This window comes from Sorex araneus, chromosome 2, assembly GCF_027595985.1.
Source record: "Sorex araneus isolate mSorAra2 chromosome 2, mSorAra2.pri, whole genome shotgun sequence".
In the NCBI taxonomy this organism is placed as follows: Eukaryota; Metazoa; Chordata; class Mammalia; order Eulipotyphla; family Soricidae; genus Sorex; species Sorex araneus.
In genome coordinates, this window is record NC_073303.1 from 86033125 (window position 1) to 86060356 (window position 27232).

A 27232-nucleotide genomic window follows, 5' to 3' on the forward strand; every position below is an offset into this window, starting at 1 on the left:
AGCTTGCTGGGCTCTCTGAGAGGGACAAAGGAATTGAACCCGGTTCGGCCGCAAGCAAGGCAAACGCCCTACCCGCTGTGCTATCGCTCCAGTCCACAAATCAAGTGTTATAAAGCATATTTCCATTCCTGCTCCTATCTTGGTAGGAAAAAAGTCAGTTATTGACTCAAGAAAAGAAAATGATATGATGAGCTAATTCTGAAAATGTCTAATTCAAGATGGCTGCTTACAACATTGTACGAATCATGTCAATTTAAGAATGCTGGGATATAATTTTGATACATGAAAGGGACAATTCTACTCATTAGACTTGTTGATTTATTAAATTACTAAGAGCTCTAAGATTTTCATTCTTGCTGTAGTTACGTGGTGCCCCTGTGGGGCTAGAGTACACAGTGCAACTCCCTAGCTGTGGCGAGAGGCTGTGCAGTGCCACAGATGCAACCCAGGGCATTGATACTCAGAAGGTCCATGAGCTACCACCTGCTTTATCTTTGATTCTTAATGTTTTCTTTTTACTATGGGTGGGTTTAAAGTAACAGCAGAATGTTTATATCTCAATGAAAGACAATGGCTCTATCATTGCCATACAATGTAATAGTAAGGAGGCTGGTGAGATAGTACAGTGGGTGAGGTGCTTGTACTTAAGGCTAACTGGGGTTCAATCACTGGCACCACAAACAGTTCCTGGAGCACGGAGCCAAAAGTGATCCCTGAGAGCAGGAGTAAACCTTTAGCATCATCAGGTGTGCCTCAAAAATAACACAAAGATAATAAAAAATATAAAGAGATAAATGCAGAACAGCAATAAAAGAACTTTCTTTCCCACTTAAAAATGTATAGGTCATTTTCTTTTGTTGAAATAATATACAATATATAAAATAATATAGCAAAAAGTCACCAAGTATTAAATTCAATTTCAAACAGATGCATACTTCTCAAAAGAAGAGCCAATTCCTTTATTATAAATCATGCTATCTAGAATGTCAGGGCAAATGTTTATTATACTCTAAAGCCTAATAGTATTCCTGTGTTACTGGGCTACTGTATCAGAGTGTTCTTTTAAAAGCTTTATGTTGTATGTATCTTGACGTTTACCTAGATCAAACAGCAGGTCATATTACTGTATGCTTAAGTTAAAGTATAAATCCAACAAAACTATTTCCCTCAAAATTAGTAACTATTTGAAACTTCTGTTTATAGACAAGTAATTTCCACACAAGAAATGACTGTCCAAAATTGTCTGAATTCCATTTTGCCCAAATTTGACGTCTTCTTTTCTGTTATTTTTGGCTTACTTCTGTCAAGACTCAAAGATTATAGGTGATGACAGGGATTGAATTTGTGTGTGAGGCCCAGAGTCCAACCCCTACATAGCATGTCCCCTACCCGCACACATATGGGGAGACGAATCTTGAGCACTGCTGAGTGAGGTCCTGGTGATCCTTGAGGATCTGCCAGATGAGTGTATTGCTTGAAAACAGTTATTTCAGACAAACAAAAATTTTACAAAGAATGGGTCTTCTTATGTGAGGCAGTTTTTTTATACTTCACATATATCAACTCATGCAAAACTTCTGACTCTGAAGTCATATACCATATGATCCAATCCTCATCTTTTGGCACCTCAAATTATTTCTCCTTTCAATGTGTTTACAATTACAAAAAACTAGGATACTACCACTTATTTCATGGGCTTACTAGGAGCATTAACTGCTTTGTTAATGCATTTAAGTGCCTAAAGTGTTGGGAGCATAACAGAATTTTAAAAAAAGATTTAATATTCATGAGTTGTTAATATCATCATCACTTATTACTATGTCTGTTTACATTTTAAGCTCCCTAAAAGGAAACATCAGGTTTTACTCATTTTTCACTACAATCACATATACTTCCCAAGCTTGCCAAAATTCAATATTTCTTGCAACCTTTTTGTGCCCATTTATAAGGGTAAGGAACTAGACTGGATCAGTAAACAAGAAATGCAGAGGTTCCTGCTCTCATGAAGGGAGGACAAAGAAACCAGAACCCCCCCACCTTTTAATGCATGTGTATGTGTGTGTGAGAGGGTGTAAAAACAGTGGAGACAGAAGCAGAGACAAGGGAAACGACAGTTGCAAGATGTGAAGTACAGCAGTACACAGGAAAAGCAGAGAAGGGACAAAATAATGGCATGGATGCTTGGAGGGAAGGAGATAAGGTGAAGTGATCTCTCACTGAGAAGGTGCAAGTTCAAACACTTTGAAAGACGTGAAGAAATATCTATTATCACCGTGAAGAAATATCTATTATCACCGACAGAAGAGTATTAGGCTGAGGACAATAGCTTGAAGTGCCTTGAGGTATCTTTGCATGTGGGAGGTGCAGGGGGTTCAATCTTTGGTACCACACTGCCAGAATTGGCACCAAACGAAATAAAACAAAAAGCATGATGTAGTATATTTGGACAAACTGAAATGAGGTGGCTAAAGCATACAAAGCAGGAAAAAGATCAAGCCTTTAGGAGCTAAAGTTCTAGGGCTCAAGAGGTCTATGAGACCCTACAGGCCTTTTCAAGTTCCCTTGTGACAAAATAGGAGATTCACTAGTTTTGAAAGGAGAAGTAATTTAATCTGATAAATACAAAATTACTTGCTACAATAAGAAAGTTAAAGGTGCTTTCTTTGCATGAGGCTGACCCCCTACTAGAATTCCAGCACCAAATACAGTCTCCTGACCACTGCACAGTGTGCCCCTGTGCACCCCTCCCCTCCCCCAATAGCAACAAAAGTTCAACATAACCTAAAAGGAGAAGCAGCAAGAAATCTGCTAGGACGCCTTCTCACTGAGTGGTATCTCACATGGGGGCAGGAGCAATGGAGGTGGTCTGAAGTGACTGGATTCCATAGTACCCTGAAGAGAATTTATTAATCTTATTATGATGTGGGTTTTGAAAAAGAGAAATATATTAAGAATGGCTTAGATGGGGGCCAGAACGATAGTACAGTGGGTAGGGCATTTGCCTTGTATGTGGCTAACCCAGGGTCAATCCCTGGCATTCATTATGGTCCCCCGAGCACTGCCGGGAGTAATTCCTGAGTGTAGAGTCAAGAGTATCCCCTGAGTATCACCAGGTGTGACCCAAAAAGTAAAACTAAGAATGGTTCAAATGTTAAAAAAAAAACCCACAAAAAACCCACATTGGGATCCAATCCAGGTCTCCTGCATGCAAAACAAGCACTCCAGACTGTCAAACCATCTCCAGCATAGATGTGGATTTTAAGAAAGGGAATTAAGCATGGCTCCAATATTTTACCTGATAAAATAGAAGATCAATGAGATGGGGAAATTATAGTTAGAGCTATCTGTTCCAGTTTATTTGGTATTTTGCTTCATTTACATATAAGTAGTAAGACTGAGTAAACAACTGGATATATAGGTACAGATTCAGGAAACAATCTCAGGGAGCAGATATAGTTAGTTTTATGCATAAAGTATTATTCAAGGGGGGTAGCTGTAAAGATACAGTACAGCAGATAAGGCACTTGCCCTGTAACACAGTCATCAGCATCCCATATGGTATGCTAAGCTGCCAGAAGTGATCCCTGAGCAGAGTCAGGGATAAGTTCTGAGCACTGCGGGATGTGTCCCTCAAACAAACAAACAAGAACATTATTTGTTAAATTTTTTATTTAAAGGCATTCAAAGACCTCTGAAAAAGAATCAGGAGGAACAAAAAATACTCGGCACATTGCTTCATGCTTCTTTCACAGTAACAAAATCAGAAATAGAACAAGCATAAAAGTGGCCTCTACTGCACTGTACAGTAGTCAAATTTTAGATAAACCATTGGCCTCTATTTTCAAAATGGGGGTAAGAATAATGCTTAACTTACGGAGTGCTTAGAATTAAATCAGTCAATATAAAGAAAAGCATTATGTAAAAATGCACTGGTATTACTATTATATCAATTAATTTTAAAAAACAAAAAAATTCAAAGTTACTTTTTGTTTGTTTTTTTTTTTGCCTCAACTTTCCTCTTTACACTCAACTTTCTCCAGCAGTCCATGTATTTTATTCTTTTCCTTATAGGGCAAAGAACTATACCTTATCATTCAAAACTAGGAATCATTTTTATTATCCTTTTCCATGTATCTTTATGATTCTTTCATCATCAAATCCTTGTCATCGTAAGCCTTGAGGGTCTCTCACTCCCAAATTATTGTCAGCTAGGTCTTGTTCACCAAATTCTGGTAGCATCACCCTAAATACAATGGAAGGATAGAAGGTCCAGGAAGATCTGATCAAAGAAGTTTGCTGGCGCTGAACAGAGCTCAGTGGGCTGGAGTGCGTGTTGTGCATGCAAGAGGCAGCGTGTCAGCTCTGGTACCACACAGTCCCCCTGAAGCACCTGAACAGATGTGGCTACAAATAGAAACCAAACAAATTTACAAATAAAAAAGAAGTCTGTATAACACAAAAAGTTACTCTAAGGATTAGGAGATTTGAGTGTTCAAATGGCAAAGATTATGCACTTGTTTTCCTCAGTGAAAAGCAAACCACAGCATACTCTCCGCCTGTCCCGAGGTCTCTTCAGTCAGCTTCATGAGGCCTGCTGTTTCCTCCCTGCTTGCTGGACATGATCTTTCCTTCAAAGGACTTCCAGGAGACCATTTCCATTTCTTGAATAGCACTTAACTACTTGTACCTTTTACTACAAGTTATTTAAAAGCATGTTTTATCTCATTTATAAGCTAAGTCCACCAAGGGCCAGATCTATATATGAATCATCTTTTTATATTTCAAAGTACTGAGAATGATTAACCACCCAGCATTTCTTCAATATTTGTTTAAGTAAATGAAAAGCAGATGTGTAAATAGCCTTTTTCAGGGTTTCATGTAGGCATTCTATACAAATCATGCCAAGTCTTTTAATAAAATGTACTGCATGTAATGTTAAGAGTTCTGAGCATGAAGCTTTGCCTTCTTTTACTCAGGGTCCAAGTCATTGTCCATAGTTGGACCTGGTGTTGTAGTAAGACCTAAACTATCACATTGATTCCAAACAATTACAAGTTGCTCTCATGAAAAAAATGCAGATTCCTAAAGTCCTACCTTAGGGACTCTAGATTCTGTGGGTCACTGAGTGGGTCCAAGATTCTAATTAATAAGCCCCACTGAGTGCTTTTTAGGTCCAGTTCTTTACTACCATATGTCCTCTCAGATATGTGCTGGATTTTGCCCTTTAGTTTATTTTCCTAAACCTCAACCAATTTCCACCAATTTCAAGGTAACTTTAAAAACTGTAATGACAGTTTTCAAAATCATAAGAAAAATAGTTTTAATTTAAGGTATGTGAGGGGATCGAGAGATAAACAGTGTGGATAGGGTTTTTGCCTTGCACACAGCACCCAATATGATTCCCTGGGCACCACCAGGAGTGATCCCTGAGTGCAGAGACAGAAGTAAATCCTGAGCACTGCAGGATGTGGGCCCAAAAAACCAAACTAAACCAAAAATAAAACAAAAACAAACCAAAGGGAAAAAAAAAAGCTGTACTTAAAGCAGGAATTTCGCTATTCCTTCTCTTCCTTGTTTTTGCCATTTCATGCTTGATTATAACACCTTCTTCTCAATCATGTGAACTCTACAATCTTTCCAATAATAAAACTTCCACTTAAATTAACCAGAGTGGGCTTATTTGCAACCACAGACTCAGACTACCAGAATCAGAAACTGATTATTAAGTATGGTGCGGGTATGAGATTTTTAAAAATAAGATTTAGGGGCTAGAGTGAGCATAGTGGGTAGGGTGCTTGCCTTGCAAGTAGCTGGACTGGGTTTGATCCCCAGCATCCCTTATGGTCCTCTGAGCCCACCAGGAGTGATCTCTGAGTGCAGAACCAGGAGTAAGTCATGAGTCCCACTAGTCATGCTAGGTGTAGTCCCCCCCACCACCAAAAAACATATGAAAGATATAGGGCCACAGAGATATAGGGGTGCAAGGCACCTGCCCTGCACCCAAGCAATGCCAATTTGAATCACAGCACCATATATGGTCCTAGAGCACAGTCAAAATCACTTCTGAGCACAAAGTCAGGAATAGCCCCTAATCACCGTCACGTGTGGCCCCCCCAACAATAAGCAATGAAAACAATAAATAAGTAAATAAAAACAGAGTATAGGACTTATGTATGATAAGCTAATATTTACTCTTAAGTGAAAAAAAAGTGTAAGGGTGTTGCGACACTCTGAAAGTACTTAAAAACAAGATATACTCAAGGCTAAAAAAATATACATACACATTCAATTACACAAAATTCTCTTTTATCTTTCAAGGTACTCTAAGCAAAGAACAATTACATCAAAAATGATGAGGAGGAAGGCCAAGAATTAGGGGCTAAAGTATCAGGGAGCTCCATCTCCAGCACTGCACCATCCCCTCCCCCACCCCAGTATCACTATGATCTCTGAGCACTACGTGGGGAGAAACCTCCGAGCAATACTGGCTGTGGCCCCAAACTAAGAAAGACAAAGGGAGGGAGAGCTAGGTAAAGGACATAGTGGAAAGGGCTCATCACTTGGTATCAGAAATCTGGGGACCAGAAAGACATATTGTGAGAAGAGCACTTCCTTCCCATGCAATTGACTGGGATTCAATCCCCAAGACCCCTTGAGTCGTGCCAGGAGTGACCCCTGACCACAGAGCCAGAAGCCCCAACTCCCTGGGCATGGCCCCCAAGCTGAAACAAGGAATCTGAATTAAACAGATTTGTCCCACTTTGAAATGAAGAGTTAAGGTTAAGGATGTGATTCAGCAGTAGAGCACTTGCCCTAGTTTTGATCTCCGGCATTCCCCTTACCCACACCAACATACCCCCTACCAAAAGAAATGTGAAATAAGGCTTCCTAAAGCTGTGAAGAAGGTCAAACAGCAATTCACTAAACTATGCCACATTATGTTCTTCCCAGTAGGGTATGGTCCCAAGATTCCATAGATTCCTAAGATCCCAGACTGTTTAAGAGTGACAAAATCCTGACAAAAATCCCATACTGCCATATTCTGTGAAACACTTCTGGTTAAGGTCATCTAACTTTCTTGGTAAAATAAAAGGCTGTGAAGCATTCTCCATATATGAAAGGGAAAAAAAAGGACCATAGCGCCAACTGATTTTACAGAATTATGAAGTGGAGTTAGTTAAACACACGAGACCATGTCTGATCATATCACACCTAATATAGGGTACAAAACAGAAGTCAGAAGCTGTCTGGATTTATATATATATGTATACATACATATATATATATATATATATATATATATAAAGCCAAGACATAGCATAAAGCAGGTCCTTTGTAATAAATGTCTACCAAAAATCATGTTATGAGTTATTCTCACCAGCCAGAATAATTTTTTTTCATGGTTTTTAGTAGTTTGTTGATAGCTCTATTAAATTATTGTGGCAAACTAGTTTTCTGTTAGGGTGGGACAGACTCAGTAATTTTTCTAATTCTGACACAGAGGGCACCCCACAACAATAGTTTTAATATTTGTTGTTGTTTTCTAGGGCCACACCTGGTGATGCTCAGAGGTTATCCTAGTTCTGCACTCAGGAATTACTCCTGGCAGTGCTTGAGCGGCCATAGGGGATGCCAGAGATAAAACTGAGGTCAACCATGTTCAAGACAAATGCCTGCCCCGCTGTACTGTGACTCCCTCTTGAGTATTTTTTTTAAAAGAAAAAGTAGCAAATAAAATCCTCTCCCCTTTGGTAAAATTAGCTCTTCCAAGCCCTAATATATGTGACTCAAACTTCTGCTAGAATGGCTTAGAAACAAGTGGACTCACCACTTGGTAAAATTTTTCCCACTTCTTAAGAGTCAAAACTCTCCCTTCTACCTCAAGGTCTTGATCCTGTATATGAAAAGCCACAAAGGGACTTTAAATCTGCAGTTACATGGAAGTGTTTAAAAAATCATCATTAAAGTCTCCTCTAAGTCTTTTCTAAGGTTAAATATTTGTCGTTTCAACCAATCCTAAAATGTCATGGCTAACAGAGCTTTCATACCACCCTGACAGGTTACTGAGCACAGACCTCAACATGTAAATGTTCCTCTGAAATAACTTTTTATTACAGAATTATAGCCCTGACAGGATAGAATATTAATTGGTTTATCAGAACATTATACTCTTAACAGCCTAGTACTATATTTCTTTATGTTGGGTAGATTATTCATCTGACTCATACCGAACCAAGTTTTTAGATATTTATTTCTATCCAACCAGCTAGCCTCCATTTTATGTCATACAGCTTTAACTTCACTTTATTAAATTTGATTTTCTAAGTGGAATCAGCTATTCTGTCTGGGGTATTCCACAAATCACACATTTCAACCAAATGAATTTCAAGTTGTCACTAGTATGAACTGTAAATAATCGACTGAATGTAGCAGCATGCTTCCTCCAATTTGCCATCCTGGCATCATTCATGGAAGTTTATTCAACCAGTTAAAAAATTCACGCAGTAGAAAAAACAGTAAATTTCTTCACCTCCTGTGAAAGGCATCTTGAAAAAGTAAAGTGAAATCAACTTACCCAGGCATACAATGATCAATGATTCATTCTGTAACAACTCATTTCCCTATTTTAAAATTTGTGTATCAAGTGCAATAAAGCTTTGGAACATACATGATTTGAGCACTTTTATTCTGCCCTTGGAAATGATTAAAATTAAATTAGTATTAGCTGGCGAAACAAAAATGTGTACATTTTCCACCTTCAATGCCTTCACTTGAAGGCATATTTCTTGAACTGGAATTCAAGGAATCAGGCATCAGAACAATCCATGCAGAGCTGGAGCATTAGTACAGTGAAGGTGTTTGTCTTATATGCAGCTGATCTGGATTTGATCCTTGGCACACCATATGATCCACCAGGAGTGATTCCTGAGCGGAGCCAGGAGTAGACCCTGAGTATCTCCAGGTGTGCCCCACTCCCCTACCAAAAAAAAAAAAAAAAAAATACAGGTAGGGCTGAGGATGTAGCGCTCAGCACTGTGGTACTAGCCTACATGTATGCAGCATGTTTGATTCCCAGCACTGCAAAAACAACCTAGAATACAAAAATACCCAGAAGAATCTTATAATACTGTCTTATACAACAACAAAAAGCCCACCTTAAGATTTCCTTTAATAAAAAACAAATTGGAAAAATTGTACACATTACTCTTAAGGTCCAACAGAAGCCATGAGGGGCCAGAGCAATAGTACAGCTGGTAGGGCCTTTACCTTGTATGTGGCTGACCCAGGTTAGATCCCTGGCATCCCATTTGGTCCAATGAGTACTGCCAGGAAAATTCCAGAATGCAGAGCCTGGAGCAACCCCTCAGCATCACCAGGTGAGGGCCCAATGACCCTCCCCCTGAAGTCTCCTCCGCGCCCCCCCCTCCCCGCACCAAGAAGTTATGAGAGGAAGATGAAAACTCAGCTAAGCCAATTCCTGAAAATCTGCCTTATGTTTTTTTCTAGAATTCCTATGTGTACTTTTCAAATTATGTCTCTTTTCTCGAGATTGTTGGAGTAGGTTTCTGTTTGGTATTACCAAAAGGATCCCTTTGATAACAAAATCCTACAATCTTACTAATTCATTAGTGCACTTGGTTGGTCATAGGAACTAAATTATGACAAACTATTAAGATCAGTAACATGGAATAAAAGATAGCTTTATAAACAATTCTCAAATTTGAACCTTGCATAAGACATTAAGATGTAAACAAATATGCGAAGGAGAAAACACTAGCACAGACAAGAAAAAAAAATCAATTAAAAGTCATGGATAGCAGACTCTCAAAGTACCAAATAATCATATAACACCAAGTAGCACTGACAAATTTGGTTGGTTTTTCAAATGCATATGGGGAAATTTATAGAAAGTCAAAAGGACAGGATAAACATCAAGGATACATGTTAAGCATTTCTTAAATCAACATTACATATAATTTCAAATATTTATTCCCATTTTAAAGATGAGGATACCAAGACTCAAGAGATTAGGAAAGTATGCATAAAGCAGGTAAGGCACAGAATAAAGACTTTATCTTATGTAGGGCAGTTCTGCACAAAGGGAGGTCTGATTTGTCTTTCGGGTCTATTATGTTTTATTTCTGGGTCGCACCCAGCTGTGCTCAGAAATTACTCTTGGAAATGACGGGGACTGAACTGGGGTTGGCCTTGTGCAAGGTAAGCACCTGAACTATATACTATCCCTCCAGCTCAAAGATTTGTTGTGATTTTTTTGTTGTGATAGTTGTGAGTTTAAAAAGGGAAGGGAGACTATAGTGTAATAGACCAAGAGCTAGTAAGCCAACGGAAGAAGTGTAACATGGAATCCATGGGAATCACATATGTATGAGGATGAGAGCTTGAGTAAGAAAGACCTAGGTTCAAAGTGCAACTTGGTCAGAGCCTTCCTCACGGATACTCCTGCTCTAGTAGCTTTAGTTTTCCACTGTGACATTAAATTCCTTATAAAAGGAACAGAAGAAAATTTCTATCAAGACCCAGTATGGCATAATGAAGTATAAACACCCACATTCTTAATATGGATACTATAAAATTTGAAATCGGGGCAATGAGCAAATTTCTCTTTGTACTGTTAGAGCTGCAGATATCATTGGGCTGTACCAGCACGTGACAGGGACAAATGGCAACGTTACTGGCACCCGCTTGAGCAAATCGAGGATCAACAGGACGACAAGTGATACATGTGAAGTGATACTGTCAGAGCTAAGTACAGTGCCTACTTCAAAAGGAATGCCTTTGTTTCATTTGTCATTATCATATACTTTACATTTTTTTTAGTAAAGAGAGGCTGCTAAAATCTCAGGGCTAGGGTGAATAATGGAGATGTTACTGGGCCCGCTCGAGCAAATCGATGATCAACGGGATGACAGTGATATGCTTTAAATACTAATGCTGCTTCTCATTTTGTTTTTACTATTTTTGTTTAATTGGAATTTCCAATTTAATTTACCTGGGCTCAAGAAGCTATTCCCAATAATATTTGGCCAAAACAGGGCTGAGGGTTCAGTGCCAGGGCCAAAAGATGCAGTGCGGCTCAGGACCTATGGTGTCAGGGACTAGGAGAGTCATCCCAGTAGTGTTTGGGGGCCTCTAGGGGTACACCTGGCGATGCTTTGGACCATGAAGTGCCAGAGATAAAACCTGGGTGGGAGGGTAACCCCTCCCTGCTTTATCTCCCCAGCCCCTTATCTTTATTCCTACTTAGGTTTCTGTCTAAGTTCCTTCTAAGGAGAAACAGTAATTTCTCCTACAAAAGTAGGAAAAGTCTCTCTGAGATGGGAAACAATGCCACTATCCCAAACCCACTGTCTTAAAGACAGACACAACGCAATGCCCACCACCCAAATCTGTGATTGGTAGGCCACCTAGCAAATGGGACTGAGCAGATACAACTAAAATCAGATACCCTGAGATGGGGAGATTTATTAAAGGTCACCTAGGCAAGCCAAAACTAATCACTAATCATAAATCGTTTGTTTGCTTGGAGGCCACACCCAGCAGTGCACAGGGCTTACTTCTGGCTCTGCCCTCAGGGATCCACTCCTGGTGGGCTTAGGGGGACCATATGGAGTGCCAGTGATCAAATCTAGGTCAGCCACATGCAAGGCAAGTGCCTACCTATGGTACTATTGTTCTGGCCCCCTGTCTGAGAGATGGAATTAGCCAACAAAAGTCAGGATAACACTGGGACTATAACCACTATTACTGGTTTTAAGCATGGAGGAAAAGTACCATGAGCCAAGGAATGTGGGTGTGTGCGTGAACTCGAGAATCTGGAACACCCCTTAGATGATATGTAACAAGAAAATGAAAGTCTTAGATAAAAACGGCAATAAGCTATATTCACCCAACAAACAGCAAGAAGGACCTCAAGAAGGAAATCTAGCTTTTCTGAAACATTTGACAGGTTATACATGTCAGACTTCTGACACATAGTAGCATTTATTTAGAACTTTAGAACTGTACAAGAATCAATTCTGTTGTTTGAATTAGTAAGTCTGTGGCAGGAACACACATACACATATGTATGTACACACACACACACACACAAAAACCCTCTCGGAGAGCCCAGCAAGCTACCGAGAGTATCTCGCCCACAAGGCAGAGCCTTGCAAATTACCCGTTGTGTATTCGATATGCCAAAAACAGTAACAAGTCTCACAAGGGAGACCTTACTGGTGCCCACTCGAGAAAATTGATGAGCAACGGGATGACAGCGATACAGTAATATAAAAAACATACAGAGCGAGCAGATGCCAATGGGCTACACTGGCATGTGACAGGGACAAATGGAGACATTACTGGCGCCCACTTGAGCAAATCGAAGATCAACAGGATGACAAGTGATACAAGTGATAAAACACACAACATTTCACTTAATTAAAAAACTCTTGAGGGCTGGAGAAATAGCACAGTGGGTAAGGCATTTGCCTTGCACACGACCGACCCGGGTTCGATTTGCAGCATCCCATAGGGTTCCTCGAGCATCACTGGGAGTAATTCCTGAGTGCATGAGCCAGGAGTAACCCCTGTGCATTGCCGGGTGTGACCCAAAAAATCAAAGCAAAAAAAAAAAACCAACTCTTGAGGGCTGGAGCGATAGCACAGTGGGTAGTGGGTAGGGCATTTACCTTGCACCGTCCGTCCCAGGTTCGATTCCCAGCATCTCATATGGTCCTCCGAGCACCACCAGGAGTAATTCCTCAGTGCATGAGCCAGGCGTAACCCCTGTGCATCACCGGGTGTGACCCAAAAAAGTGGGGAAGAAAAAACCCAAAAACGAACTCTTGAAACAAAAATTTTATGCAAATCTTGTTTTTAAAGAGAAAAAAAAAAAAGAATTTGTCAATGCATGCAGCCCACTGAGCAGAAGTTAACTAGAACACATTTAACATTTATGGAAGCTCTAACAGTGCCAGGCACAGACCTTGACTTTGAAACCATTGCTGCAGGGGCCAGAGCAGTGGTGAGGCACTTGCCTTGCCTGGGGCTGACCTGGGTTCAATCTCTGGCACCCCATAAGGTCCCTTGAGCCCTGCCAGGAGTATCAAGTGCAAAGTCAGGAGTAAGATCTCAGTACCACAGGGTATGGCTCCCAACCAGCCCTCCTCCTCATGAAAATCTTGTTGCAGCATTTATTAAGTCAATTTTTTTCCTTTACTCCTTTAAGTTTCTGACAAGAAACAGAGTAACTGTCAGCTATATCTGAAAATAGAAACATTTGAAGCAGAGAACAGCCAGAAGCTTAAAAATCATCATAGCTCTGTAAAGTTAAAACTTTAAAAAAGAGATAGGGGAGTGATGGAAGAAATAATTTGTCCTAAAGAACATAGCATCCTCAAAATATTAATATAAAATTACCATTACTGCAGCAATTATAAAAAAAAAAAAGAACATATCAGGTCGTCGAAATAGTAGAGCAGGCACTTGGAGGCATTTGGATCCCATGCAACTAACGCGGTTCAATGCCCAGTACCACATATGTTCCCTGAGCACTGAATACTGCCGAAAGCAAGCTCTGAGCAGTCAGGTGTGCCCCCCAACCAAAATATAAATAATAAACAAAAACTCAGCTTATCTGTAAAATTTTAGTGTAATATAGGTGTTAAAAGAACTAAAAATTTAAAAAAAAGACTTTAAAATTTTGTACAAATTTACATACATAGAATTCCTTCATTATATATAGTGCCCCAAACTTACGTGATGGACAATTCTATATAAATACATTCCCAACATAAAACATGGATTTCAAATAAAATCTCAGAAAGCAGATAAACAGTAGACATGAAAGAATCTAATTCAGAAAATAGGTAAAAAATGACTGAGCAGTGGAGGAATGCCACAGTCCTGCTATTACAAATAATACTGCCGATTTACTATGAAAGCATCTCAGAGGATGGGGTTCAAGTGGCCTGTATTGAGAAACACTATGGGAATCAAAAGACTAGTACATGGGCAGTTGGAGAGAAATCTAGCATCTTCTTGCCAGGCATTTTTTACCTGCAAGTAAAGACCAACAGTCAGAACACAGAATATTTTAAAACTTGTAGATAAACCAGGCTGATGAAATCAACTGGGAAGTTTCACGCAGAAAATATTAGGCTGGAAAATGGACCAGGAAGGTCAATGTGTGGCAGCATGTTTTGAGCAGAGGACACAGCCTCAAGATTGAGGATGAGAAGCGAAAGACAAAATGGAGCAAGCACAGCTGGGAAAGAACGAGAGAAAAACAGCTGAGCAGGCAGAAATGGAATCTGCTCACATAAAACAGCAAAAAAAGGAGGGTTGGTGAGGTTAAAAGAGGGAGAGGTGGCTTTGGGGGAGATAAGGAGAAAATGAACTTCATATTAGAGGAGAAGCAGGAATGGAGCAGGGAAAAAAAGGAAAAGAGCACCGAGTAAGAAGAGCTAGCAATTTTTTTTGCAATGAGAAGGTAGATTTACACCGAAACATAAATTCACCAGTAGAGGTTAAGAAGGGAGAAACAGGCATGAAAACAATTGGGCAACAGCCTTTATAGTTCAATACAGTCGCAGGAGAAATACAAAATTATCAGAGGAAAGAAAATGTGAACTTGATTTATAAAAACAGTAGAGGGAGAGATAGATAAAGAGAAAAGAAAGGGCCAGTCATCTTGAAAAATCGCAAACAACATGCAGAGAAAAAAGTTTTAGGAAAACATAAAGATTTAGATGATTTTAAAAGGTTTCAAACATGCTTTAGCTCTTATTGGAAAATTCATCTACATACACCTAGAAACAGACAAAACTAAGTAATATAGCTTAGAAGCATATCAGTGATACAACTACGAAGTAAGGGAAGGATGAACATAAAATTTAGGCTGGGAGAGGAAGGATGTGATGACTGTATTTCTTTAGCATCATTTTATTTCTACCTTTAAAAGACAACTATGTATACATATTTTACACGTGCATGTGCTTCTACTCAATGATATACTTCATAATAAAAATCCATCCACACGTATTAAAAATCTGACAGTGAATGCTCAACTTTTATGTTCAAGACAAAGCAAGTTTTCCATTAAAGATTTAAAAATGACCAAAAGTTACAAACCTCCAGTTGTAATAATAAAGCTTAATACGAAAGTTTTAACACACATAAGGTACATATGTACACCACGAAGAGTATAGTAACCATTGCACTGCAGAGTTGAAAGCTAACAGCACACATTTTTTTTTTCTTTTTGAGTCACACCCGGTGATGCACAAGGGTTACTCCTGGCTCATGCACTCAGGAATTACTCCTGGTGGTGCTCAGGGGACCATATGGAATGCTAGAAATCGAACCTGGGTCCGTCGTGTGCAAGGCAAACACCCTACCCGCTGTGCTATCGCTCCAGCCCCCAATAGTACACATTTTATAATTTTTTTATCATTGGGTCCAGACAAGATAAGGTAGTGGCATGTGGCAAATGCTTGTTCAATCCCTGAAACCACATTGGGTCCCCTAAGCATCCAAGGAAAAACACCTGAGCACTGCCAGCCAGCATGGCCCCCAAACAAAGCAAGTTCTTTCTTTTCATTCAGGCCGACTCCTGGCTCTCTGCTAAGTGATCACTCCTGGTGCTCGGGGGACCATATGCAGTGCCAGGGATCAGGCCTGGCTAGCTGTGTACAAAACTCTCTAGCTGTTGTACTATCTCTCCAAGTTATAAAACAAGTTATCGCAGAAAACTTTTAAAACTGTGTGTGTGCTGATAGATGTTGTGGCCATCATTCTGCAATACATACCAATGTGAAATCATTATGTGGGACACCTAAAAGGAATATTACGAGCAATTACATATCAATGTAAAAATAGATTCAGGACCAAAGAAACAGCACATGCCGTCCATGAAGGTACCCAGGTCTAATCCCCAGAGCACTGCCATAATCAAGTGAGCATTAGTTAGCAATAGCCCCTTATGCACCACTCAGTGCAGTTCAAAAGATTCTGGGAACAGAAATGGAACTCAGAAGTAGGGCACCTGCCTTGCATGTATGAGGCTGTAGGTTAAATTCTTGGCACTGAAAAAAAAAAAAGATTTGGATAATATGATAATATGCAACTAGGTTGGACTTTTTTTTTTTTTTTTTGGCTTTTTTGGTCACACACGGCAATGCACAGGGGTTACTCTGGTTCATGCACTCAGGAATTACTCCTGGCGATGCTCGGGGAACCATATGGGCAGCTGGGAATTAAACCTGGATCGGACACATGCAAGGCAAATGCCCTACCTGCTGTGCTATCGCGGCAGCCCCTTCTTTTTTTTTTTTTTTAATATAATACTATTCCCCCAAAAGATTTTTTTTTCAAGTCATGCCAGGAATTGAATTTAGGGCCACTGAGCCACAATTATGTACCCCTCCTAAAAATATTTAAACTTGGGGGGAGAAAAAAAAAAACCATGTGGACTGAGGAAAAAAGAACAAAAAATAAAAGAGAGGAGGACAAGTAGAATGTAGAATTGGTGGAATAAGGGTTAGCCAGATACAAATAATTTTCTTTTCAATATTTATTTTTGGGCTTGGAGCCACATCCAGCCATGCTCAGGGATCAGTACTCCTGGCTCTGTACTCACTTCTGGCAGGCTTGGGGAAGCCAGATAGATGCCAGGAACAGAACCTGGGTTGGCTGCTTGCAAGGCCAAGCACCCTACCACTGTATCTCCAGCTCCAGGTAAAAAATTTTAACCTAACCTTTCATTTTGGGTTAGTAGGGGGACAAGAAGGGGCATATCAGATAGAACATAACCATGCAAGGGAATGAAAAGGAAGAATGCAAGGGAATGAAAAGGAAGAATGAATTATGGATCAGATTAAAACAGGAAGCAGATGCCAGAATTTCAGGAGCAACAATTATAAATGTACTGCAAGTCTTTCCCTCTGCAGATATTTTCCATTAGGCCAGGCTTCTTTAGAAATCAATTTCTACTTCATATCTAGATTCAAATAACAATTTTTCCTAAATGATTTCTTCAGCTTGAGAGATGGCTTAAAGAGCTGAAGCACACTTTGCATGAAGTTCAACCCCTGGCACCTCCTGGTCCCTCAAGTATAGCCTGCTGTGGCCAGAAATGAATCAAGTAATTAAATTTTAGAAAAAGGTCTGATTTTATCCAGAATAAGATGTTACCCATAAAAAACTTAAAAGCTACAGTTGTTTTTCTTGTTTATATTGTGGTACTGGGCTTTACAACACTGTTCATTATACTTTTCATCCATGTATACATCATTCCAACACCACAGCCATGAATAGTGTCCACTTCCTTTCACTCCTAGCCACAACCCCCTCTGTGTAAGCTCAGTTCTACAGACAAAAATCTCCAGTTCCAATGGCTTTGGCCATTTGTTTTTCCCATACACTGCTTCTTCATATAGCACATTTATGAGAGATTTTTTAAAAAATCTATTGTGGAGGTGATGACACTCGCATACACGTAATTAAAGCTGAATTCCTGAAATTCCAAAAATTTGTAACTCAATGAAGCTGGAAAAAGTTTTTCAAAAAACAATCTTTCTCTTAAAAACTGTATTTTAATAGTATTTGGCCATATGACAGGAAGCCAAGAATTTCAGCAGAATCATCATGATATGTAAAAAAACTCCAAAAATCTCTTCTATGAAAGAGAATTTTGAAAAGGAAAATGGGCATTGTTCCTTTCTCTTAGAAAATAAGTACTTTCACATTTGTCCTCCTTTATTATCTCATTGCCCAGAGCTAAACAAGCTAAGAATGACTGCTTTCTAGATTAGGAAAAGCAAGAGTTATTTCCTTCATTCTAAATTACATGTTTTGGGGGTCAGAGTGATAATACATGGGTTAGGGGTTTTGCCTTGTACGTGACTGACAGCACTGCAGAGGACACCCTGAGCACCACCAGAGGTGATCTCTGAGCACAGATCAAGGAGTTAAGTCACTGAATATAGTCAGGTGTGACCCAAGTGTCCCCCCTGCTCCCAAGATACATGTTTTTGAAGAGCAACTTAAAAAAATATGAATTATGGATATTACACTGTTTACTGTCTTTGGGAACTATTTTACTGTTGTTTTGGGGCCACACCCAGTGGTGCTCAGGGCTTCTGATTTTGAGCTTGGGCCTCATTCCTAATGGGGCACTAGGGACTGGGAATTAAACGTAGCTCAGCCACATGCTAGGCAAGTACCCAAGTTGCTGTACTCTCTCTCTGGCCTCTATTTTAAATGTACCTGAAACCTGGGGAATACCTGGAATTAAAGAAATCCAGTAAAAGATTTCAACCAAAGTTTTGGGATTGGAGAGATAGTGCCCACTCTAGGGCACCTGCCTTGCATGCAGCTGACCCCAATTCAATCCCATAATGTCTCCTAAGATGGCCAAAAAGTGATTCCTCAGTGCAGTGTCAGGAATAACAGAAGCATGACTGGGTGTGACCCAAAAACTTAAAAAAAAAAAAGTTTTTCAACTAAAGCATCAATGACAAGGGAGTGGCAAAACCCAAAATCCTGCTTAAAAACTTATATTGCCGTATCACTAATGCGTAACAACAGGAATATATTGGCATGTTAAGCTACTTTTGTGCTAATTTAAATGCAGTCAATTTTTTTCACATGGCTTTAAAATTTTTATTTCTAGCTAAAATAAAGCCATGTAAATCACCCTTTCTGTCTGAAAGTCTACAACTATTGGTTCTACAACTAGTTGGTTCTTCCTCAACTATCTAGATTCCTTCATGGTCAGGAAGTTATATCAAAAGAATGATACAAAGTGAGTTATATCCAGCTAAGGAGGACTACTAACTTCTAACCAGTATTGACAAAAAAATCCTGACACATCCATAAGAATATGTTGATACTAAATGTATTATGCAAGACACACAGACAATATCCAGAAAAAGCGTACCAACCAGAGAAAGCAATGGGGAAGTATTGGGGGGGAGGGGGCTTCACAGAGATCAATCAGTAAGACAAGTGCCAGAAGCAAGGGAGGGAGGAGTGAATAATGAGAAAAGTTGGAAAAGAGATAGGGATAACATTTGGAGTTTCTCAAAGGTTACCTGAAGGATGTGAGCAGAGGAATAGTCTCCTGATAGCCATGTCTCAGGACGATTAGTCTGACAGTCAACTTACTGGCTGAACAGCAGTAAGGGAGAAAGCACTGCTATAAACAGGCCAGTGTCAGGTGTTCAGAGTACTGGCAAGAAAGAAGTATCTGCTTTTGAATTCCCTTGGGGTTGTTTCCAAATGACAAATTCCAAGAGAACAGAGCACTAACCAGTATTTGTAGCCTAACAACTATCAGTACATTGAAACCACAGTTGATTCTCAAGCAGAAAGTTGAAAGGTGGGTACTTACAAAGGCTAATTTGAACCTTTAGTACAGATAAATGGCCACCATCACTGGCTCCTACTTATCAAACCACTCAAAACAAGAATTTCCGCTGCAGTTTTGGCTTCACAGCCAGGTCCAGAACCTCCCTTCCTTCTCATTTAACACACACGAAGACATTTTGTATTTAAAAAACCAAACGAACAAAAAACGAGACAGTTGCAAAACACTGTTTCCCATAGGACTTAGTAGAAAAATATAGTTTTCTTAGATAAATATATCAAAACACCTTGGAAATACGGTGAAAACACCTTTTTTTAAAAAAAAAAAAAACACATGTTTTCTTAGGCAGTAATCAGCATGCTTCTTGTGTTACTTATCGAATCGGCTTCTATCACTAGTGCAGCCACAAGTTGCTGCTTCCATTTCCGAAGTTGTGCAAAGGGTCCAAAGTTGTGCAAGAGCCGTCACTGAAATCAGACCCTAGTATATTAATAGTTATAACACCTGAACAAGTCTGAGTTTTATTATTAGATTCAAACTGATGCCCCCCCACACCCCCCAAAATCACAGGTATTAAAAAATATTACACAAAGAGTTTCTTTACTTATCCGTAAAATACTTGGGTATGATTTTTAAGTGAGATATAATAATTCAAGGACTTCCTCCTAGGAAGGGGTCGCAAGTCACAAGCAGTTGGAACCCCGATTTGATACTGTCCTCCAAAAATCAATGTCGCGCAGGCACACACACATACACACACATACATACAGACACACACCACCCCCACCCCCACCCCACCTACCACACCCACCCGCAGCGCTGCAGCCCGCAGTACTATCAAGTCACCCACCCCGTGGTAATTTACACGTGGCAAGAGGCGACGCCACTCTTGACGCTTTACAGAATCGACTGAAAAGAACTCCCCAGGCGTCGAGGACTGAGATGGGACTTGCTGCTCGGGGGGTGGGGGGGTGGGGGGCTAAGGATGGTACACAGAATTTAACCCCCCCCGAATTTTTTTCCCCCAAGAGTCCTTCTCCCCCCCTTCTCAGCAGGGTGTCCCACACCACGAGCGCGGTGCCCCGGCCTTGGCAGATAGCGCGGTAGAGGTCAGAGCAAACGGGGCAGGCCAGAAAGCCCCCGACCGAGCCTCCCCTCCACCGCGAGCGAGCACGGGCGCGGCCAGGGGCGCCGGCGCGGCCGCCCCCCGCCCCGTCAGACGCGTCCCGGACGGGGGGTCCCCGCAAACGGCTGCGGCGGCGGCCCGCTGCAGCGCTGGCCCGCGCGGGGGCCCCGGAGGAGCCGGCCCGGCCAGGCCGCGCCGCTCGCAGTGCCCACGTCACCAGCTCCAGCACTGCGGAAATGGAGCGGCGCGGCCGGGAGGGAGGGAGGGAGGGAGGGAGGCGCCGCGCCGGGGCCGCGCCCGCGCCGCCGACACACGCCGTTTGCCCCCTCGGCCCGGGCCGGCAGGCGGCCCGCGCCCGCCCGGTCGCGCCCCGGGCCCTCACCTGTGTCGCCGATGATGATATACTTGAAGAGATAGGCGTACGCCATGGCCGCGGCCGCTCGGTGCCAGGGCACACGGCTCCTCCTCCAGCTACTGCTCCTCCTCCTCCTCCTCCGCGCCCCTCACCCCGGCGCCGCTCGGCCTGGAGACGCCAAGCCCCGACCGTCGCCGCTGCGCTCGCCGTCTGACACCGGAGTGAGGGGCCAAGAGCAAGCGGGACAAACTGACACTGGCCGAGTCCAGGGACGCAGCGCCCGACAGAGCTCTGTCGAACAATAACAGCCGCCGCGGCGCCTCCGCCCCGCCTCCGCGTCGACCCGGAAGTGCTGCGGCCGCCGTCGCCGGCGGCGGAAAGGGGAGGAGCTCCGTACGCCAGCCGCGCCCCGCCGGCCGTAAGCCACGCCCCTGCCAGAGCGCCGCCGGCCGTAAGCCACGCCCCCGCCAGAGCGCCGCCGGCCGGAGCCCCGCCCCCTACGCCAGCTTGCAGGGCCGGGGCCCCACCTTCGCAAGAGCTCCTCCCCCTGGTCAGCCCCGCCCCCGGATGGGCTCCGCCCCCGACACGGCCCTGTCCGTGACACAGCCCTCCCGGAGTCCCGCCCAGCGCCCAGCCGGCAGTTCCCGGTGCGTCCTGGTCCGCCCTAAGCTAGGCGAGGCTGGGCGTAGGAGTGTTCCAGCTCGTGAGCTGGCGAGCCTGGTGGCTGGGAGGAAACTGGGGGAGGGGAGGGAAAGATTTGGTTTCGTCACAGCGCGCTGCACGGGTCCCCCGTTCGTGCCTGTCGTGGGGCTGCAGGGCACGTGATGGGAAGCAGGTGGTGGTGGCTCTCGTGCCTCGTCGTCCAGCTTCTGAAAAGGTGTTGGAGGCCCACGAGGTAGCTGCAAGCTCCTGGTCCGATCCCTGTGGGAGGCATGCATCCCCCGCCACCCCGACCCCGCATATGTCAGCCCCCAGCATCGCTGGGTGCAAAAACCTCCTATCCTCTCCTTCCTCCCAGCGCACCCCCCCCACCCAAAATAGGAGATGCTACTAGTTCAGAAACCATTTCAAAGTAGCATGGACGGCCACAGTACCACTGTGTTTGAGGACAGCTCTTTGACAGTGAAAGTGGGAGCATCTGTGAATTGGGCACTGTAAGTCAGGAATAGGAAGTAAATCATGATATACCCCTGTGGTGTGATATTATGCAGCTCCTAATTAAGAGCAAAAAGTTGATTTATGCTTAATGAGAACAAGGCACAAAACGATATATGTATATATATTTCACTGTATCACTGTCATCACTGTCATCCCGTTGTTCATTGATTTGCTCCAGCCGGCACCAGTTACGTCTCCATACGTCCCTGTCACGTGCTAGTGTAGCCAGATGGTATATTGGGGGCTCTTTCAGGATCAGGTGAATGAGGACTGTCATTGTTACTGTATATATGTGTATATATTTATAATAAATTAATATTGTGTATGTTATTTACAAATACTCAAGATGTAGAAAGGATACATTGTGATGGTAATGCATAACTTTTATTTTATTATTATATAAAGACGTTGTACACGTAATGGGTTTCAACTGCCAGTCAAGTGTTGATCTGCAGGTATATAAAGGTTGAAAACCAGTAGTATGAAAAAGCGACAGGACGACACTTTAAATACTCCGTTGCATAGACCCTCTTAAAGGAAACACAGGTACCAATCAAAGGAGAAGGTGGGATTGGAAACTCTACCTTTCACTGAAATTTGTTTGTGTGGTTTGAAATTTTTTTGAATACTCATAATTTGCCATTTGAAAATTTGTTTCAAAGAAAGACTAACTTTTGTTCATTCACCTCATTTCTTGAATGTATGCTTCGCTTCATTCATGATGGTTGCAGCTAAACCAGACCGTATTCTAATAGAGCACAATTTCGGAAGAGGACTGTCTTCTGCTTCCTCTTCCAAAATTGTGCTCTATTAGAATATGGTCTGCTTTAGCTGCAACATTCAACCATCATGAATGAAGCGAAGCATACATTCAAGAAATAAGATGAATGAGCCCGGCAAGCTACCGAGAGTTTCTCGCCTCCACGGCAGAGCCTGGCAAGCTACCCATGGCATATTGGGTAAGCCAAAAACAATAACAAGTCTCACAATGGAGACATTCCTGGTGCCCGCTGGAGCAAATTGATGAGCAACGGGATGACGGTGATACAGTGATACCTTTTTAAAAGGTCAGGCAATGTTGATTTACAAAGGGTACAATTTTATAGGGATCAAAATGTATGTTACAACACCACACCCACCACCCAGGTACCATTAGCCCTTCGGCACCATCCACGCCCCCTCCCCCCATTTCAGTATTTCAGTATCCAGCTCCCTGTTTCTTTACTAACCCCAGGGTATAGTCTTTAGGAGTTGAAGGATTTGTTTTCCTTTGATTTTGTTCCTTACTTTATTTCTTTATATCCCACAAATGCTGAGCTCATTTGGCATTTGTCTTTCGTCTTTCTCTTTCTGACTGTATGATCTTCTGCAGTTTCATTGATGTTATCACAAAAGGCAAGATTTCATCTTTTCTTATATCTCACTAGTATTTCTTATTCATAGCAACACATCTTTTTTTTGTATCCATTTTTCTGTCATTGGATGCTTGGGGTGTTTCCATGTGCTATTATAAGTACTGCTAAAATGAACCCAGTTGTGCATATAAATTTTCAAATTAGTGTTTTTGTGTTCTTTGGATAAATACCTAGGAGTAAAATTACCAGAACATATCAGATATTTTAAAAAAATACTTTGAGAACATTCATGCTGTTTTTTTTGTTTTGTTATTGCTGCTTTTTGTTTTGTTTTGGTTTGGGGGCCACACCTAACGGTGGTCAGGGATTACTCCTGGCTCTCAACTCAAGAGTCACTCCTGGTGGGCTCAGGGCACCATATAGGGTACTGGAGATCAAACCCAGGTGGGCTGCATGCAAAGCAAGCACCCTCCCTGCTGTACTATCAATTCAATCGCTTGATACTGTTTTTCATAGAAGTTGAATCAGTTTATAGTTCTACCAATAGTGTATGAAGTTTCCTTTCTCTCTGCATCTCTGCCAACACTTCTTGGTTTTGATCCTTTTGTTACAGACTATTCTCAGAGGTCTGAGGTGATTATCTCTTTGTTATTTTGATTTACTTATATACTTCGCTTCATTCATGATGGTTGCAGCTATCCCAGACCACATTCTAATAGAGCATAGTTTCGGAAGAGGAAGTAGAAGACAAAATTATTTACTTTTTTAAACTTATTTACCTTTTTAAAAGATCAAGGCATTGTTGATTTACAAAGGATACAATTTTATAGGAATTAAAATGTATGTTACCACACTACCCAAGTACCATTACATTTTTCTGATAGTAAGTGATAATGAATATTTTTATGTGCTTATTGAATATATGAATGTCTTTGGTGAAGTATCTGTTAAACTCTTCTGCCCATTTTTTAAATGGGTTGTTTTATTAATTGTTGCATTTTGTGAGTATCTTATGTTATTTGGATATTAGGCCTATGTCAAATATGTGGTGTGAAAATATTGTGTCCATTAAGTTGTGTGACTTTTCAATTTAATGTTTCTCTGTATACAATCATTTTAGCTAAATTGTTAATTTTTGCTGCTTTTTCTCTTGCTTTTAATAAAATTACCAAAGATACCAATGGAGCCCTTATATTGCATCGTTTCTGTGGTTTTGGTGGGTTCCACACTTCATGGTGTTCAGGGGTTACTCTTTGCTCTGTGTTCACTCCTGGTGGGTTGCTAGTAAAATTACATAGTAGGAACTCAACAAAGAGAAAATATTAAGCAATAGGAACAAAGGCCACTAAACACTAGTCACTGTACCCAAACAATGATCTCCCTTTCTCCTTTATCTTCCAACTTCAGAGGATATGGGCCACTAACTCATTTCCCTGTGAAACTTGAACTTCCCTGAGCAGACCCATGAACTTGACACTTTCTGTTCCTTGCATGTGAAATTTCATACTTATTTCCCAACTTTTGTTGACAAATTCATTCACGCTGAACCGTATTCCTGGTTTATATGTAGCCTTCTCTAGGTAATCTATCCTAATACCTAAATACAAACTGCTAGGAGCTAAGGATAAGTTTGGGTCAAGATGATCAAATAAGGAAAACATATTTATCTCCACTCTCAGTCACACCAAATCTGGTTAATCTGGTTAATCTAAATAAAAACAAACCTGAATCTCAGACAATAGAGCTTCTGAAGCAATAGTACAGTAGCACTTGCTCGAGTGGGCACCAATAACTCTCCATTGTGAGACTTGTTCTTACCATTTTTGGCATATCGAATATGCCACAGGTAGCTTGCCAGGCTCTGCCATGCAGGCAGGATACGCTCGGTAGCTTGCCGGGCTCTCTCAGAAGGATGGAGGAATCTGAGAGGGATGGAGGAATCAAACCTGGGTCGGCTGTGTGCAAGACAAATGCCCTACTCACTGTGCTATCTCCTGAAGCAATAAGAAAAAACAAACAAACAAAAGAGATGTGTGCCAAATAGCTGTCAATACCATCCTTATATCCTATGGAATGAGAGGCAAGTAATTATAGAATATAAGCCAGGCCATCAATAATGGGTCTTATTCCTCTGGCCCTGAAAGAACCTCCAATGCGGCATCGTTGGGAAGGATGAGTAAAGAGAGGCTTCTAAAATCTCAGGGCTAGGACGAATGGAGACATTATTGAGACCGCTTGAGAAATTGAACGATCAACGGGGTGATGATGATGATGATGATGATGAAGCCAGGCCAGAGTTAATTGCAGACAGCATCTTGGTGACCCCTCACAACTTGGCTGCCAGCTGGCTGACATGGTAGCACTGCAGCACTATCATAGATTTGCTCAAGTGGGCACCAGTAACGTCTCCATTGTGAGACTAGTTGTTACTGTTTTTGTCATATTGAATATGCCACGGGTAGCTTGCCAGGCTCTGCCGTGCGGGCGGGATACTCTCAGTAGCTTGTCGGTCTCTCCGAGAGGGATGGAGGAATCGAACCTGGGTCGACCGCGTGCAAGGCAAACACTGTACCCGCTGTGCTATCGCTTCAGTCCAGCTGACATGGTAGATGCCAAATAAAAACTTACTCTTCATACTAATAGACCCTAAGGGCAAATCTCTAAGGAAAACTCCACAAACTCTCAGCAATATATGAGCTACTTGGATCAGAGAACAACTACCAGGAGTGCTTACTCTTTGCATACAAAGAGACCCAGTCCCCATCAGTACCCACCAGTGCCCACTGGATTGCTAGCAATCAAGCTGCATCCCTACAGCCAGAAAGAAGCATTCCCAAAGCAGGGCACCTGCTTGCCCAAAGACCTTACTGTAATCCCCACACTTTGCTGTCCTACAGCAAGCCAGACTCTATTCCCGACCACTTCCTAAATGCATGCTTTGTGTTGAAGTGGGTATGTGGGTTAAGCCTCACTCATGACTTACCCAGAATGGGTTTCATAGCAGCTGCCCAGGTCTGTGTGACCACAGTACCTTGGCAATATTGAATTCTAAGAGGTCTCTTTACAGTCTCTTTCCTGCCTCTAGTACTTGCCATTGAGAAAAATCCTCTTCAAACTTTAAAAATTTTTTTGTTTGTTTTTAAAATTTTTTTGCTTTTTGGGTCACACCTAGCGATGTTCAGAGGTTACTCCTGGCTCTACATCTCAGGAATTACTCCTGGCAGTGCTCGGGAGACCATACGGGATGCTGGGAATCGAACCTGGGTTGGCCACGTGTAAGGCAAACGCCCTACTCGCTGTGCTATTGTTCCAGCCCCCAAACTTTAAAAAAAATTTAATAGATATAAAAATCTCAGTTTCTTACATGATAGAATTGCTGAAAGATCTGAGAGTACTCACCAAAGTAGATTATTATGAGGAGAGGGCATGTATACCAAATTGTAGGTGAGAATCTTCTGCAAATGTATTTGTTTTTCTTTTTCTTTCTTTTTCCTCTTTCTTTTTTTTTTAATTGAGTCGCCGTGAGATACAGTTACAAAGCTTTCAAGTTTGAGATTCAGCCATACAATGATGGAACACCCATCCTCCATCAGTACACATCTTCCATCACCATGTCCCCGGTGTCCTCCCTGCCCCCCCATCCCAGTCTTCATCCTGCCTCTATGGCAGACAATTTCCCCAATACTCTCTCTCTACATTTTTGGCATTATGTTTTGCCCGAATTTTCCCATCACCATTCAAGCCTGCTTGCCAGGGGCAGACGCTAGCTCATTTATTTTCCATTGCTCATTTTGAATATCATGAGAGTTCTACATGGTAAGTGGTTGGGTTCCAGAGACATCTCTGCAGGGCACTAATTCACTTGG

At 41.8% G+C, this 27232-nt stretch overlaps 1 protein-coding gene across 2 annotated transcripts in view; it reads right to left on the minus strand.

Moving 5' to 3' along the window:
* The window catches only part of RAB2A (RAB2A, member RAS oncogene family), a 71010-nt gene extending 49785 nt beyond the window's left edge, over positions 1–21225 (minus strand). Inside the window, exon 1 of one of the 2 annotated variants that reach the window (XM_055126361.1) lies at positions 20881–21225. In XM_055126361.1, coding sequence (XP_054982336.1) covers positions 20881–20926 — 46 coding nt within the window. In that variant the 5' untranslated portion in view covers positions 20927–21225. Of the gene's footprint in view, positions 1–20222; positions 20312–20880 lie in introns of those variants that run through there. The other variant, XM_055126362.1, reaches the window with a different exon arrangement.
* Between the last annotated feature and the right edge of the window lie 6007 nt (positions 21226–27232).